The 16,455-nt window shown below is 60.5% G+C and overlaps 1 protein-coding gene across 26 annotated transcripts in view; it reads right to left on the bottom strand.

Moving 5' to 3' along the window:
- KIF1A (kinesin family member 1A) overlaps positions 1-16,455 on the bottom strand; it is a 41,901-nt gene that overhangs the window by 24,852 nt on the left and 594 nt on the right. For 11 of the 26 annotated variants that reach the window (XM_074878118.1, XM_074878120.1, XM_074878121.1 and 8 more), the window contains exons 2-17: positions 11,104-11,255; positions 6,895-6,971; positions 6,611-6,790; positions 6,058-6,123; positions 5,683-5,861; positions 5,214-5,325; positions 4,800-4,877; positions 4,439-4,504; positions 4,166-4,183; positions 3,719-3,794; positions 3,517-3,595; positions 3,111-3,253; positions 2,661-2,687; positions 1,080-1,288; positions 490-569; positions 51-126 (exon numbers count right to left, since the gene is read on the bottom strand). In XM_074878118.1, the coding sequence (XP_074734219.1) occupies positions 51-126; positions 490-569; positions 1,080-1,288; positions 2,661-2,687; positions 3,111-3,253; positions 3,517-3,595; positions 3,719-3,794; positions 4,166-4,183; positions 4,439-4,504; positions 4,800-4,877; positions 5,214-5,325; positions 5,683-5,861; positions 6,058-6,123; positions 6,611-6,790; positions 6,895-6,971; positions 11,104-11,209 (1,572 nt within the window). In that variant the 5' untranslated portion in view covers positions 11,210-11,255. Of the gene's footprint in view, positions 1-50; positions 127-489; positions 570-1,079; positions 1,289-2,660; positions 2,688-3,110; positions 3,254-3,516; positions 3,596-3,718; positions 3,795-4,165; positions 4,184-4,438; positions 4,505-4,799; positions 4,878-5,213; positions 5,326-5,682; positions 5,862-6,057; positions 6,124-6,610; positions 6,791-6,894; positions 6,972-11,103; positions 11,256-13,776; positions 13,793-16,455 lie in introns of those variants that run through there. The other 15 variants (XM_074878128.1, XM_074878130.1, XM_074878131.1 and 12 more) reach the window with 3 other exon arrangements.

Genomic DNA, 16,455 nt, shown 5'->3' with positions numbered 1-16,455 from the left:
GTACAGACCAGCCCTCGTTTGCCAGGAAGAAGAGAATAGGATGATCCTACCTTTTTAGGAGAGAAAACACCCAAGGTGCCTCCATCCTCCCTCATGGCCACTCCCATTTCAGCCAGCAACGCTTCCCTGAGAAGCAAGAGAAAGAAGAGCCTGTCAAAGCCCTACAAGCCTCTGGAGCTGGCACTAGACAAGCCCAGGAGGGGACCCAAGCCCATGGGTTTGCCCCACAGATCAGAGCTGTAGGACTTGCTTCAGCTCTCTCTGTGCCTGAGGAGGGTTTCTCAGAGCAGACCATGTCCATGAAGGATAACATGGTGGGCACTGGGGTCCCTGGGGACAGCCAGGGTATGGCTGGATGGTCAAATTGCCCAGCTGCCCCCAGGAGCTGAACTGTTGTAGGCAAAGTGCAGAGAAAGGGAGATGCCTGGGGAACCCCACGTCTCATCCCATCTCATCCCATCCCATCCCATCCCACCCCACCCCACCCACCTCTCCATTCGGATTGCTTCTGTCCTCCGCAGCTTCTCCTCCCACGTCTCGTTCAGCTCTGCAATGATCTTCTCCGTTTCCTGGCAAGCGTGGGGTTAGCAGGGGGAGTTAGCACGTCCTACAGGCAGCAGATCTGCCCACTCTGCCAGGCTCTGCCCAGCATGGTGCAGCAGGACACTGGTCCCAGTTTCAAGCTGGTTTAAATGAGCCGTAGCAGCATTTCACCCAAATCTTTCCATCATCCCTGTCTTCAAAGAGCAGGGCACAAAGACCAGCCTCTCCATCCCCTTGCTGCCAGCCCACTCCTGCACCATCCCGAGCCAGGAGCGCCTGTCCCGCAGGGCAAAGACAGCATCACCCCGCAGAGAGGACAGCAGCACCAGATGGACCCTGCCACACCAAACCCTCCCCTGGTCGTCAGTCCAGAACACTGGGAGCTCTGGGTCTGTCCACTCTGCAAGAGCTTGCCCGAGCATCGTGTCCTATGAGCATCACCCACGGGTTTCCAGAAAATACCAAATCTCCTCCACAAGCCTCAGTGCAAGAGCACTGAGCTAAGCCCTCTGTCCTGCCAGGCACTGGCCTCTCACCTTGAGCCTTTCAATCGCCTCTTCGCTGCCCGGAGCAAACATGATGCGCTCATGGAGGCTGGCGACGGAGGCAGCGCGGCTGGACAAGGCCGACAGGGAGGAAGAGGGGCTGATCCCAGCGATGGCGTTGGTCACTGTGGAGAGATTGTCATGGCGGTGACTCAGCTCTGCCCCTCTAGCATCATTATTGTTCTCAAAGTCGGACACATCTATGGGCAGGGAAGGAGGGGTGGGCCAGGGAAAGACACACGGACAGGAAGAGAGAGAGAGAGAGAAAGATAGAGACAAGAAAAGCTGTTGGGAAAAAAAAAAAAAGAGCGGCCGAATGCATCGAGAAGAAAGCCAGGAATTACAAGGAGAAGGCACAGGCGCAGGCAGCAGCAGGGCAAGGGCACACACATCTCTCCCCCAGCCCAGGCAGCCCGCCAGGAGCACGGGGCTGTTTTCATAATCAGCTGTGGGAACAGCTCTGGAGCCTTCCCGGGCTCCCAGGGATGCATTTTTGCCACACCAGATCCTGCAGCCATCAGGTCTGGGAGCAACCGTCCTCCCCAAGAGTGTGCCACTGCCTCTGTCATCCTCCCCCCACCGACACAGCCCAGGTGCTTTTCCCTGCCCGACTGCCCCAGATTAGCTGGATCTGGAGGCAGAGAATGAGAAGGGAAGGGGAGGTGAGGTGGTGGCCCTCTGCCCTGCAAAGGGGCCGGGGGGCTGGAGCAGGAGGAGCCGTGGGATCCCCTCACTGGCAGAGCCTGAGCCCCTGGCCCGCTGGAGCGGCACCTTGGCTGGGCAGTCAGAGAGAGAGCAAAGTGAGGGCAGGGTCGCAACACACCCATTGCAGGCAGCGGCGTTCGCCTGCCAGCGCCTCGAGCATCACCTGCCACCGGACCCCGCGGCAAAGGGAGCCAGGTATTGGAGATGCTCCTCCAGCCCCAAGAAGTCACAGGGGCTCAGCGCGCTGTGGCAGAGACGGGCAGGGCACAAGCTAGCGTCTGCAGCGGTAGTCCCCTATCTCCATCAGCCCGCATCTGGGGGAGCCGAGCCAGGAGGGGACGGGCCAGGCCCCCATCTCCTCAGCGGGCTTGCCACAGCCTGGCTGCACTGCCCGGCCCAGCGAGGGATGGGCCGATAGAGCTTACCCACGGCAAAAACCTCCTGGCCGTCACCACACACCCCTGCATCAGGAGAGCCCCGTGCCAGCCCACCCAAGTACCGTGCTGGGCTCCAGTCCCAACGACCCCCAGCGCCAGCAGAAGCAGCAGCAGCAGCAGCAGCAGCGACAGGAAACATCGTGACAGCATGGGGGAAGGAGTCCCTGTGGGGATCTGGCCCTTGGCACGGCGGCGGAGGAGGACGTGGGTCCCTCCAAGCGCTATCCCGAGCCCAGGTGCTAACCGCGACTCTGCCACCATCCCCTTGGCCACCTCCCTGGGGATGGCCAGCCTGTGGGCAAGCGCCTCTCCACCAGCCGGGGCTGGCTACGGGAGCCCTTCCCCATGCTGCACGGGTGCCCCTGGGCACAGCCTACGCCTCCCAAAAGCCATGAAGCAACAGAGAGTACCAGTGATGGGGAATACACACATTTGGATCCTCCCGCAGCAGGATGGGCTAAGAGAGAGAGAGAGGGCAGGAAGCGGGGGTAAGACAGTGAGAACAGAACAAGAGTGGGTTCATCTCAGTAGGATATCCGACAGCACACAGAGGAAAGCCCACAGGCAGGCGCAGCCCTGGGAATATCTTCCTGGCACCTCTGCTGGGCATAGGATGCTGAAGACAGGAGGTGGAGGGGGAGAAGGGGAGGTCTGCCGGGCATAAAGCAGCTCCTCCTGCTTACGGGAGTGGGCCAGGGGTTGTGAATGCACGCGCAGGGGTTCACCGGAGGCATCCGGACCACGCTCGGGCAGCGTGGTGCTGCCACGTGGTCGGCAGACCAGGACACAGGGCAGCCATGGGGACACCGGCCCCGCAGGCAAGGGGACTCAGCCCGCCTCTGCCTGGAGCCACTGCCAGCGCACACCGGGCGGTACCTACTGTCAATGATGTCCCCGAGGCCCTGGGCGTAGAGAAGGTCGCGCAGGCGTGCCACCTCATCCTTCAGCTCCCGGATGAGCTTGTTGTTGGGGTCCTCGTTGATGACAGCGTTGCAGCGGATCTGCTTGGCACGGTCGGCATACCTAGGGAAGGGCAGAGCCCTGAGCAGCGGCAGCAAACCACAGCTGCTGGGCAAGCAGGAGTGCCACCAAGCCCCTGCAGCAGACAGTCCTTTGGAGGATCCCAGTGCCAGGACAATCCTTTGGCCTCATCTGAGGTTGCAGGGTCCCCCCACAGCACGCCCCCAGCCAGGGTTGCCACAGAGGTGAGCAGAGCACATGGCAGTGCCTGGGTTTCAGGGACTTCTCCCTCCTTGCCTGCCACGGGGAGACACACTTCCTCCTACCTGAGGGTGCTGAGGGTCTCATCGTAGTTGATGTCAGCAGGACTGAGAGCAGCAACCATGGCCGTCCTGGAGTTGCCCCCTGCTCGGAGAGAGACACCCACATCAGGGAGATGCTGGTTCCCACGCCAGCCGTCACCCTCCGCTTGGCAGCCGTGCCCACCGCCGAGCCTGCACTTCCCACCCGTGTCACGCGTGTCCTCACCCAGGTTCTCCCGCAGCAGCCAGGTCAGCACCGAGTCCCGGTAGGGGATGAAATCTGTCTTCTTCTTCTTTTTGTTCTGGAGGATGGAGAGCAGAAGGAAGGGCTGTCAGGCAGCCTGCTCTCTTCAAAGGAAAGGTGACAGCTGGTCCTCAGCTACTGGGACTCAGAGGATGGCTTTGCTCCGCCACCGTGACCTCGGGCAGCTCTGCTCATCTGCACAGGTCCTGCCTGTGAAATGCCATGCCTGGGCCGGGCCAGGTGTTTAAAGCCAGGTACCAAGAGCCACAGGGTGAGGAGGGTGATCAGGATGCTGAGGGCTCTGCCAGCCCCCGGGAGAAGCATGTGTGGGTCCAGGCAGAGCCTAGACCCAAACCACCCTGCCACCCAGTCCCACCTGACTGTGCTAAAAACCAACCCTCTCTTCCCCAGCCCGGTCAGGGCACCTACCTTGTTTGGCCCCGAATCCTGCAAAAAAAGCAGAAAGAATGTTTAAGTGAGCTGCTCCCCTCCACAGCATCCACTACAGCTCCCCATCGCCCAGGCAGAGAGCAGCAGGTACATGTCCCCATGGAGACAGCAGCTTCACCAGCCCAGCTCATCCCAGCTGCAGGGACAGCTCGGGATGTATCTGCTCATCCTTCAGAGCCAGAATGCTCCAGCCCTCGGAGCTGAGCCCATTTCCCCGCGGTGCTGCCACTAGTCTGTACCCCAGCCACCTACCATTTCAGCCAAGGCAGAGATGACTTTCCCCAGCGTGGTCAAGGACTTGTTGATGTTTGCTCCTTCCTGGTGGAGAGAGGAAAAGCCCAGATGCTCAGGCCCGATTTCACATCAGCACTAAAGCCCAGTGCACCAGGAGGATGGGGAAGTCCCGGTATGGGCTGGTCTTACTGGGTAACCAGCACCTCCCAAATGGGACTCACGGACCTCGGTGGAACTGGCACTGGGCAGCTTTCAAACAAAACCCCGTCAAAGATTTTGGGCAAGGAACCAGGCAAGGAAAGGAGATGTCACAGCTGGGAATTAGAGGCCAGGACGGGGCATCCCTGCTGGTAGAAGGGGACCTCGTGCCAGCTCTCACCTTTAGTCTTGTGCCCTTCGCACCAGTGGAGTCAGCTCGTTCGCTCCCTGCCAGGTCCACCAAGCTGATTTTGCTGACCTGCAGGCAGAGACGAGACTGTCAGCCCCAGCAGACACAGGAAACCAGGCCCCGGCACAGAGCCGAGGGGGGAGCAAAGACCTCTTGCAAGGTGACACTGCTTGTCGGGATGTGGCCAGGATCCAGGCAGGGCCGGAGGCTACCAGCTGCCTAATATCCTATCCAGGGGCCAGTCCCTCGAGGGACCATGAGCCCAAAGTGTGCCTGGGACTTATCTCCATCCTGTTTCAACCCTCCCTCAGGCCACACCACCTCGTCCCAAGTGCTGCTGACAGCACACGAAGCCCTTCCCAGGTCCATGCGGGTTCCCCCGCGTCCTCCAGGCTCTGCTCGCACCTTCTCAGTGGTGATGTCCGTCTCAGCGTCATGCCGCTTCTGCGTGAAGATGATGTTGAACACAGCGTGGGAGCGGCTGCTGGTCTCGTTCATGTTGGTGGCAGCCACTGTGCTGCAGGGAGAGGAGGACAGGAAGGTGTGACACTCTGCAGGGGACTCTGGAGCTGCTGGCAATGGGCCAGGGCTCATTTCAGGACAGGGTACATGATGGAAAGGCAAGTCTGGAGGACAGGAGAGGACTGTGGGAGGAGATGTGTAAAAGTCCAGGCTTTCTCCTGCTGGCGCCACGGCGTTTTGAGAGCAGGAAGAAAGTAAGTGAAAATAAGTGGGGGGGCACCCAACGCTCAGACTGAAGGGAACTGCCACCTTCAGGGCAGTCAGACTGGCAAAGCAAGGAGGGTAAACAGGACCTTCTGGAGATGTCTGCAAGCTCTCCCAATCCTGGCCATCTCCTGCTTCCCCAACTCACCGGGCCTTGTTCCCAGAGTCCATGAGGTCCTGGATGTCATTGTAGGAGGTCACGGCCAGCTTGGAAAGATCCTCAACGTACGGGCCCATAAGGGGGTGCTCCCTCACCCGCAGGTTCCCCTTGTTCTTGGGGTTCAGGAGGTCCCTCACACGCTCGCAGTATATCTCCATGTAGCTCACCTAGAGCAGAGGGCATGGGCAGGGCTAGCAGCCAGCAGGGTGTGGATGCTCAGTGCATAGGCAGAATCAGGCCCTGCCCACCCGCCCACCCCACACTGAGGGACGGGAGCCCCCAAAGAGAGATCTGCACACCAGCACGGCTGAGAGAGCTGGGTGGGGGGCTGGAGCCAGACTAGGCAGGCAATAGGGTGCCTACCTCCACGGAGTAGGACATGTTGTCATTCGTCGTGTCGTTGATGCGGGAGAAGAGGTCCTCACACAGCTGTGGAGAGAAGAGCCAGGCTGCTCAGCCCCTCCACCAGAAGGATGATCCCACCCGGGGTGCCCAGGCCACAGGGATTTCTACCTTCTCACCCCAAAAATGATTGCTCCTGCATGCTGGGATGGCTCCTGGGGAGCTGGCAGAACCCCCCCTGCTGATATGGGGGGCTCAGCATCCCCAGAGACCCCCCAGCACCCTGCTCGGCCAGCACACGGCAGTTCTTGGCAAGCACAGTGCTTGGACTACTGCTGCTCACAAACACTGGCCTCATGTGGCCAGATCACAATTCACCCAGTCTCCAAGGAATCTGGCATGACCCTCCTCGTCGCCCTGCTCTCTGGCAGAGCTGTGCCAGCTCGCTGCCGTGGCAGGGCTGTGCTAGACCTTGGCAAAGCCTAGCCCTGCTCCTGCCCTGCTCCCCTCGTCGCTTTTCCTTTGGGCTTCCCACTGGGACCAGGGGAACAGGCAGCTTTTCACCAGGAGGTACCTGTGGGATGATGCCTTGCTGGTCCTTCTCCTGCTTCCCCATCATGGTGTAGGATTTTCCAGCCCCCGTCTGCCCATAGGCGAAGATGCAGACGTTGTAGCCTTCGAAGGCGTGTTGCAACATCTCCTCGCCAATGTCGCGGTACACTTGCTTCTGAGATGCATAGTTGATGTCTGCAGGCTGCAGAAAGGAGGAGGACAAGGAGAAATTTGGCAAGAAGGTCCTTCTGCCTCTCCCCAGCCCAGCCCAGTGCTCCAGGTGGGCTCAGGCCTCCCACCACTTACCGTGGTGTGGGACCAGTAGGAATAGTCAAAGCTGAAGCTTTTTGGTGTCTCTTTGGGCTGCTTTGGGTTCAGGATAGCTGGGGGAAAACAGATAGGAACATGGGGTCACCTGGCCACCCACGGTACCCCTGCCACCTGCATCCCACTCCTGAGGGGAGAAAGGGTGATGAGGTTCAGTCCAAAACCTCAGTCCAGGACCCTCCAGCTCCACAGATGCTGAAGCCCCCAGGCCCCAGCACAGAAGGTGGGTGCCACAGGCAGCAGAGCCTGCGCCAGCCCAGGGAGCAGGGCAGAGCCTTGCCCAAACATCCTGCTGGGCACAGTGTGGGGGAAACGGCTGCTTCCCGCAGGCTCCTTCCTACGTCAGCACCTGTCTGTAGGAGACAGGCACCAGCACAGGCAGGTCACAGTCTTCCTTCACCCCACAGCTGGGGGGACCGTGCCCAAAGCCACACGCCTCGGCGCTGGGGGGGTGGGAGCAGCCACGGCCCCATCGGGCTCCCCCAGGCCTCCTCCAGCTCCTGCCACTCCTCCCCTGCGCTTTCTTTTGGGTACTCAGCCCCAGCAGGGTGATTAATGCCTCGTGTCACACCGCCAGTGGAAACAAGAGCCTGCTTTTTCCCATCCCCTGGTGAAAAGGACGTTGCCATGGAAATTGGAGACTGCATCACTTTTTCTCGCTCGCTGCTTTTTTTTTCCCCCTGTAGAGCATTTACGACGATTTTTTTTTCTGAAACAACAGATGCGTCAGAAGAAACCCAAACCAGCAGGGTAACCACGAGATTCAGCCATCAGCCATGTTAGGCGACATTGAAATGACCTTGTGGGCTGGCGCAGCGCAGCTCCCGTGCCCACAGCCCCCAGCTGCTCCCCACCACCACCGGGGATGAAGAAACTGTACAGCACCGAGCTCTCTCCATCACAGCCCCAACCTGCCCTGCCCTGGGGCTGGTGCTCAGACAGGGCTCGCGCCAGCTCAGGATTCAAGCCGGGACCTTCCCAAGCAGCCGCAGGCATGGTGCAGCCCGAGCCCTGTGAAGTCAGAGGTGCCCCAGTGTGTGGTGTTATGGATATGGATGCTTTCTGCTCCAAATTCCTCCCTCGTTGCCACAAGGGATTCTCCCCCAGGAGGGATCTGCCACTTCTGGCCTGAGCCCCGTCCATCCCTGCCTGCAAAGGCAGCAAAGCGGGCAGGTGGAGGGTGGGAAGTGGGGTCTGGATCCAGCTCCAACTGTGAAACTGCAGCGTGGTGCTGCCTGGATGCAGGAGCCCAGCTCCAGCACCAAGGAGGGACTGGGCACTGGCTCCCTGCCTGCCTGCCCACTGGCGGCAGCGTGACTCAGATGCTCTGGATGCCTCCTGCATCCTGAGCAGACTAATTACCAGAGCCAGAGCTGCTCTCTCAGAAGAAAAGGCTGAGAAGTGACATCTCCGTAGCAACTGCCCATCCCACACTTGCAAATGGGGACTTGGAGGTCCCCACTGAGATCCAGACCAAAACAGCACCAGGCCTTTCTGGGCAGCGCAGGCAGCCACGGGGGCTGCCCACCCCTGCCGGTGCTTGGTTGGTGTGTTAAGGGTGTGTGAGTGGCTGTTGTAAAGAAAAGTGGGTGCAGAGGCCATGCAAGAAGTAGGGATGAGCGTCTCCAATGGCTCTTGGGGTTCATCTGGCAGCTCTGCCATGCCACCCAGCCCCCCCGGCGCTCAGCTCGGGTCTGTCTCTGCCCTGCAGAGGTGACCCTAGCCAGAGCAAATGGGAGCACCCCAAAAAAACTAGTCCAACGGAGGCAAAAGCAGGAGCAGGCAGGATGGGGCTGCACAAGACGGCTGTTCTGCATCCCAGTGCCAGCCCATGCTGGGCACGGGGTGGAGGAGCAGCCAGGGATGGCACCGAGCAGCTCCAAGCATCCCAGCTGCAGCTCCCAGCTGGCCCAGCAGGCCGGAGACCAGGACACGGGGCAGAAGGGAGCACACCACGAGCAGCAGATCTCCCATCCCCGAGCCAAAACGCTCTCCCCATGCCCCTTTCATTCCCATGTATTTGCCCCCACATGGCTGGATGCCACCGGTGGGTTTTTTCCTCTCCTGTGACCAAGCTTCCCAGGGCTTTTGCAAAGCTGCTGCAAAAAATTCATGCTCTGGCCAAAAGGGATTAAAAAATGGGGGTGGGGTAGGGGAAGACACAGTCATACAGACAGGGGGAAGAGGAAAACGTCCGGAGACGACCCTCATCTTCACCCTGAAGGGCCAGTGGCATGGCAGAGTGTAGCAAGTGGCCAAGCACCAAGCAGCAGGAGAGGACCCCCAGGAGAGAAAATAATCACCATATTTTAAAGCCCATGGAGGCATGGCTCCAGCCAGAGAATATTAATGGCCTTGCAGGATGAAAGCCAGGGTCCCTTCCTCGTCCTGGCGGGAGCTGCCAGGAGAGGGGCTGGGGGTGTTGCTGCCCGGGCAGAGGGGTGGGTGCCACGGGAACAAAGCAGCAGTGCTGGCGAGCAGGTGGGTGGCCACAGCTCAGCCAGCCAAGAGGGAAGCAGCTGTAACTTTAGGGGGAAGAGGATGGCAGAGAAGGGCTGACCCCTTCCCGGCCCCCAGTCCCCACTGCCCTCCATGGGGCTTAATGAACTAGGCAGAACAACAACCTCCCCTGCCCCGGCACACGGAGGTGTCTCTGCAAATAATCCTGGCAAGGAAGAAACTCACTCTCACCCCCCAAACACATTTATTTTTGGCTTCTCTGTGGGAAGTCAGGGGACTGAGACAGTCCTGCTCTGCAGGGGAGCAGGCAGCACTACTGGCCTCCTCCTGCCTCCCCTGGCTACCAGGAGAAGCGGGCACCAGAGCCCTGCCAGCGCCTGTCCCTCGCCCCCCCCAGCCAAGGGGATTAGCTGACAGTTTGTCCATTCATGGAGAAAAACCTCCCCGTCAGCAACGGGCTGGCTGGGACGCTGCCCCCGCCCTGCCCACAGCCCTGCTCCCCCTCCCCAGTGCAGGCAGGGGGATGAGGAGCCTGGGGGGCTGCAGACAGCAGGGCTGGGTCTGGCAGAACGGGCATGGGCAGATCGCTCTGAGCAAACACAGCCACGGCGGAGGTGGGGGATGCCCGATGCTTCAAACTGGGCCTGGGGTATGGCAGGTCCCCCCAACCCGTCAGGGCCAGCAGGGACATCTCCCCTGCCTGCGCCCAGGCCCAGGCACTCGTGCAGCTCCTGCTGTGCCAGCGAGGCTTCCTCGCCGTGAGGGGAGCAGCTCTGCACCCCAGGCAGACAGAGCATCCCCGCACAGCCAGGCAGGGGGAGCTCCCCTGGAACGCCAGAGACTGGCAGACACAGCCCCACGGACCCACTATTCCTGCTCCCCAGGCCTAGGGTGAGCGGGGGACCTGGCGGGGTCACAGAGCCGCCGTGCACCCTTTGGTGCCCTCCTCACCCTCCCACGGGTGGCATCGGTGCTTCACCCACTGCCACCGGTGACACAGGAAGCCCCAGGCAGGCAGGCAGGGAGGGAGTCATTTGAGATGCTGTCCCATCTGGAGGCTTTCAGAGCCAAAGAGGAGGGATTCGGCCGCCTTTCCCACCCCATACTTCCAGCAGCCATTATTTAAAGAGGGGTGAATGCCAGATGGGCTCCTGACGGGACAGTTGGCCCCAAGCCCCCACGCTACATCCCCCTTGTCTGAGCACATTGTTCCCTTGTCAAACCCCACCCCTGCCCCTCCACCCTGCTGGTGTTGCAGCCCCAAGCCCTGTGGAAGCAGGGAGGGTCCTGGCACACCATGGTGCGTGGTACCCAGCCAGGCTGTGCTGTCAGCTGACGCTCTTGGTCGGTGCACAGCTTCTATACTTTGGCAGGCAACCACAAGCCAGGCACCCTCGACCCCACATCCACGCACCAGCGTTTCCAGGTTCTTCTGATTCCTCCTCCCCCACTGCCTGTGGCGGATGCTGCCCCATTATCACCAAAACCCAAGAGCTTGGTGCCACGTAGATCCCACCACTGCTGTTTCAACAACAGGACTGCATTTCCCTGTGGGAAGGTGACATCTCCCCCCAGATTCCCCCCTCCAAACACACCGGGTGCTGCAGGCAGCCACACCAAAGATCCCAGCAGCCCGCTAGTCGCTGCTGCGGCCGGACCACATGCCCTCCCCCCCAGGCAGCACCCAAAGCCTTCCCAAACCCCTCTGCCCCCGACACTAGCACTCACTGGTGGTGCTTCCCGACATCTGGATAATGCATTTAGATTCCCGGCTCATCTCCCGGGAGTTGAAGGGCCGGACACGCACCGCCACCTTCACAGATGCTCCCGCCATCGCGCCGGCCGGAGGTGGGTCCTGCTAGCGGGGAGCAGCGGCTGTCCTGCAACAACAGAAGAAAAGGGAGTTAGGAATGCTCTCATCCCAATCCCCATCTCGTTGCCATGCTGGAAAAATGAGCAGAAAGCCCGTGCAACAGGCTGTTCCTCCCAGGAACACCTCTGCCCGAAAGACGACATTTTGGTCCATCCCTCCAACTGCTCACGTTTTGCCTCTACTGCCTCCCCCTTGTATCTCAGGTCAGGAACCCCTGCTCAGTCCCGGGGGACATACCTGCCTTTACCCCAGGGCAGCCCTCAGCGCCTCCACCACCCTGCAGCATCACTCAGCGGGCACCCACAGCAGGGGACAGGACCATGTAGGCGCTGTCAGCATTGGCGTGACCCTCGAGGAGCAGTTTTTCCATCCCGGGGTGCCCATGGCACTGAGCAGGTAGCCCCTCACCTGCCAGCAAGCCCACAACCCCCTGCCCATCACCCAAGCCTCCTGCCTCCACTACAGCCCTAGCAGAGCAGGGACTGGGCAGCAGGACTGGGTGGAGAGGGGGAGGAAAACGATGGCATTCGCGTGGAGAAAGGAGGCGGCTGTCGAACACAACCCCTGGCATTTGCCTCTCATTCAGCTCCCAGCAAAAGCAGATGCGCGGTGTCAGCAGGAACAGCACCAGCCAGCAAGCCAGTGGTGATCCCACTCAGCTGAAGCTCCCAGCTCACGATCATTTTACCACTCCTTTTGCTAATAAATTATTAATCACAAACCTCACAAGATGAAACAAACCTCTCTAACATCTCCCAGAGCAGCAGCTCATCCAGGACTGGTGTCCGGGCTCTCTGCAGCCAGTCCCACCTTCCCTGAGTCCCAGTTAAGCCTCACTAGCATTGGTCAGAAAAGGATGCTGGGGTCCTTCCCTTGACCACTGGGTCCTTCGGGATAAGCCCTGACCAAATCCATTCCTGCTTTCTAATGTCCACCCCCTCTCCTGCCTGTCCCCTGCTCCCTGGCTCCCCATGCTGAACTTGCCAGTGGAGGAGGAACCCAGCACCCCACAGCATGGGCAGGCACCGGCTCCTCTGGCAACTCTGCCTGCAGGACTCCTGCAAGGGTGTTTGCAAAAGCCCTGGGGTTTTCTGAGCCTGGTCTTTGCCAGCGGGATGCTCCCTCTGGGATGAAGGAGATCAGGAGTGAGCAACGGCACAGCTCTGGTTATGTGGACCAGGACCCAAAGGAAGTGGAGTGGTAAGGATGGGTCCTCAACACAAGATGGGTTTTCCCATGGTGGAAGTGAAAAATACAGCTGAATTTGTAGAAAAGGAGGGGGGGGGAAAAAAAAAAAAAAAAAAAAGAGGAAAAAATAAATCCACAGAATGGAAAGTGTCCCAAGAGAAGGGGATGGCTTTAAAACTAACTGAGGTTTGACAGCTTTCATTTCCAGAGGGGGCGGGAAGAAAACCAACATATGCTCTGCCCAAAGGCAGGTATATTCATGGTGCAGTGGAAAAATTTGCAGCCAGAAAGTATTATAAGCTCAGGGCTGTCTTTCAAAAATGCTTTGCCTGTTTTAAAAGTGAGTCTGCATCCCTGACAGCAGAAGGAGGACAAATCTCCCATTGGAGTTCCCAAACCTTCCCCTCACTGCCCCACTGGGATGGCTCTGGAGCTCAGCCAGCAATCACACCCTTAAATACCACCAGCTCCAGAGTTCAAGCATTTGGTCTCAGGCTTTCTTGAGCACGGATTATTTTAAGTGGGCGTTTAACAACACCGTTGAGTCTCTGAGCCAGCGAGCAGGCTGCCGCATGCCGAAGGGCCTCTGCCTTCCCCATGCTGCTGCTTTCTCAGATGGGGGACAAAGCAAAAATTAGACAGGACTCCTTGCCAAAGGGGGATGAAAAAGTTGGTTTTCCCAGGAAACAATGCACTATATTCCTGGGTGGAGCGGCAGCATCCTCACGAGGCCGTCGGCTCGAGCTGCTCCACCCTGTGGCACCGCTGGTGCTCAGGGACAATGGATCCGTTGCTGGGCTAAACCCCACGCAGCACCCAACAACTAACTGCCTGCGTCAAATGCTTCCTTCTCCTCCTTCCACGGCCAGGACAGCTCTCTTCCCCACCTGCTTTGCAGTCTCTCCAGCTCCCAGAGCTATGAAGAGGTGGGTCAGGTCCCCAGGCTCTCGCCCTGCAGCACAGCCCTCGGCAAGAACCGCGGGCAGCAGAGCGTGGGCCCACCCATCAGCGACCCCACCAGCCCTGGGACCGACCGCTGCCCACCACGGGCAGCTTCAGCCTCTGCCCTCGTTCCCTCTCGCTCCCACACTGTTCCCATCACAGCCCCCTTCAGCCCTATCACTTCCTGCAAAGCAGCTCCCATTTCTTCTTTGTCCCACTTTTTCAGGTGCCTTGTCTTGCTGCGTGCCCTCCGTCGGCGGCTGCTCGCCCCACACCAGTACCTCTCCAGCCTGCCCTTGCTGGCCCTGAGAAGCCCCCTCCCCGCCAGCAGGACCTTCCCTGCCCTGCCATCCTGATGCCCACATCCCAGCATATTCCCAGCAAGCCATCTGGCTCACCTAGGGGCTCCTCTCCCTGCTGGTATTCCAGGCTGCAGAGCTGCAAGCTCGGCTCCATTTTCTGTCTCCATCCATTTTCTTCATCTTCCTCGGTCGGCAACGCACCACTTCCCTCCTGCTCCTCTGCAGCATTCTAGTCCCATCTCTGCCACAGTGGTGCAAGGACCGCAGGCTGGGGAGCGCCAGCAGCCCTCTGCCCACCTCCCTCCCGAGCCTCCTCTCCTTACCCCAACTCTTAATTTTCCTGGCTCAGCTACGGGGAGGAATCCAGCCTGCAGCCCACGTAACGTGGCAGCACCACCAGCATCTCTGGCCACAGGCGCTCGGCATCCCCCAGAGAGAGGGGACACGCTGCAACGGGCAGGCTGTGGACAGGCAGGGCAGGGACAGGCAGCCTCCCCCAGGGCAGGCGGGCAGCTTGAGCCCAGCCAGCTTGCTCTGCCTGGGGACAGTCAGCCACCGTCTGCTTAATCTGCCATCGAGAGAAATTCAATAAGCTGCTATCAGCCTTTCGCTGGGAGCGGGCCAGCCCCGCCGCCACACTCCCTGCTCCCTCCCTGCCTCCTCACACACAAGGAAGACAGCGGAGGAGGACAGCAGAGTCCCTGGGGCCATGGTGCCAGGGGGCACATCCAGACCTGTCCCCCAACTCTGCAGCGCATCTCTTACCCCCCCCCCCCATCCCACATAGCCTGCTGCACTCTGCCCATCCCTATTGGCACACCTGCCAGCCCTCGGTGATGAATGAAAGGCCTAGAGAGTGATGATTAACTGCATCAGCTAAGATTAATTGGGCAGAGATTAGCTAACGAGAGCTCTTAAATCCGAGGGCTACCGACTGGCAGCCCTCCTGCTGCGGCTGAGAGGTGACCAGCGGGATGGGGAGCATTGTCCCCAAGTGCCACCCACAGCAAACTCTTCCCCTAAGGATGCTGCCAGGACATGCCATGCTGCCTGTCCCCTGGGTGCTGCAGGACACGGGGGTTTGAGTGATGCTAATGCGGTCGGCACCGCCAGGATGCCCCATTTCCTGCGCCCAGCATGGGGCAGGGGCTGCAGGCAGCTCTGGCAGATGAAGAGCTGCCTGCACCGAGGGAAATCCAAAGCAAGTTTCTCCTTTTGTCTGCGCTGCATCCCCACATCACCTCGGCAGCGCGGGCAGCCGCCCTGCCTGGCTGCACCTCCCAAGCCATGGTGCTCCCAGCCACCCACAGGCTTTGTTTTAACACACCTTTCCCCTGCACCCCTCCTTGGGGCTCCCCAGCTCCGTCTGGGACCGCAGGACGCTGCCCTCCCTCTGGGGACAACGGGGACAGTGGGGGACCCAGGGGGCAGCTGGTCCAGATGACGTGGCACCATCGGCGCCTGCAAACCGAGCCCTGCGGCTGCTCCCCGCTCACCTCCCGCCCCGCGCAGCGTGCGGGGCCGTGACAGTGCAGTTTTCCCTGGAGCAGCACCCACGGGTGGGGAAGCAGCTCAGAGGACAGCCCAGGGCAGGGGCAGGTGCCTCCCCATTCCCAGCTGAAATCCAGCGTCCCCGCTGCCATCGTGGGCACCCTGCCCCGTGCCTCACCTCCCGCCCACCCCAATGGGGGACACGGCTTCAGGGCAGCGTTTGCAGCTTCCCCGAGAACTTCAACGCAGATTAAATTTGCAGGTAGCAAATTTAAGGTTGTGGATGAGGAGTTTTGCTCATCCCTAGCCAGCTCCCTATCCGTGCTGCAAAGGCGAGTCACCTCACACTCCGTCACCCGCTCTCTCCGTCCTCTCTTCTGCACGCTAAAACCCACAGCAGGGAAAAGCTGCATGGAAGAGGCAGCGAGATCTGGCGGGTTACCAGCAGGGCTGGGCACGGAGAGGGGTGGGCAGCTGGGGGTCAGGGGATAACGCCAGGTTCTGACACCCCCCGGGGTTTGGGGCTGCAGCTCTGGTCACATGCAGGGAGGCGGCGGGGTGGCAGCAGCATCTGTGCCAGCACCAGCTGCCACCTCCCAGACAAAATGGAGGTCAGCATCAGCGTGTAGGGATGGCAGAGCCCACAACAGCCCCGCCTGTACCCCAGCAGGGGGCTGCTGTCCTCCCTGCCCCCCATGCCACCAAGGCTACCTGCCAAGGGGCTCTGGGCACTGGGAATGAGAGCCCTGAGGTGGCAGGGGAGATGCTCGGCTGCTTCCTTGTCCTCCCCAAGCCTTGCAGCTGAGGCGTGGGATCTAAACAGGCAGGAGACCCCAGCACACGGGGGTCTGCAGGGTCCAGGGGGGGAACGCTGCCCCATGAGGGAGGAGGAGGAGGAGGAACACAATGGGTCCGGTGCAGGGCTGCTCCCTGGGAGCCAGGGTGGCCAAACGTGGGGCTTTGCACCAGCCCCTCTGTCCGGGGACCACCCCCTCCTCCAGCCAGAAGCCATCGGTGCTGGCCTGCAGTGACATGGCGGCCCTTGCCCAGCTGCCCTCGAGCGCAAGGTCAGCAGCAGCAGCTCGTCCTTGTGGGGCAAGCAAGAGGCTCGGCTTTTGCAGTGCCTTCGCCAGCCACCCCCCCCCGGGGTGAAAGCCCCAGCTGGGGCGCCCACTGCTCCCTCCAGCGCCATCGCTGACTCTGAGGGATGATGATGATGATGGCGCAAGATGGCTCAGCTTCATCGCCAGGGCCACCTGCCCCGGAGGGGAGAACGGGGGCGGC

This window comes from Strix uralensis, chromosome 9 (assembly GCF_047716275.1).
Source record: "Strix uralensis isolate ZFMK-TIS-50842 chromosome 9, bStrUra1, whole genome shotgun sequence".
NCBI classification, from domain to species: Eukaryota; Metazoa; Chordata; class Aves; order Strigiformes; family Strigidae; genus Strix; species Strix uralensis.
This window is presented reverse-complemented; position numbering and strand designations above follow the sequence as displayed.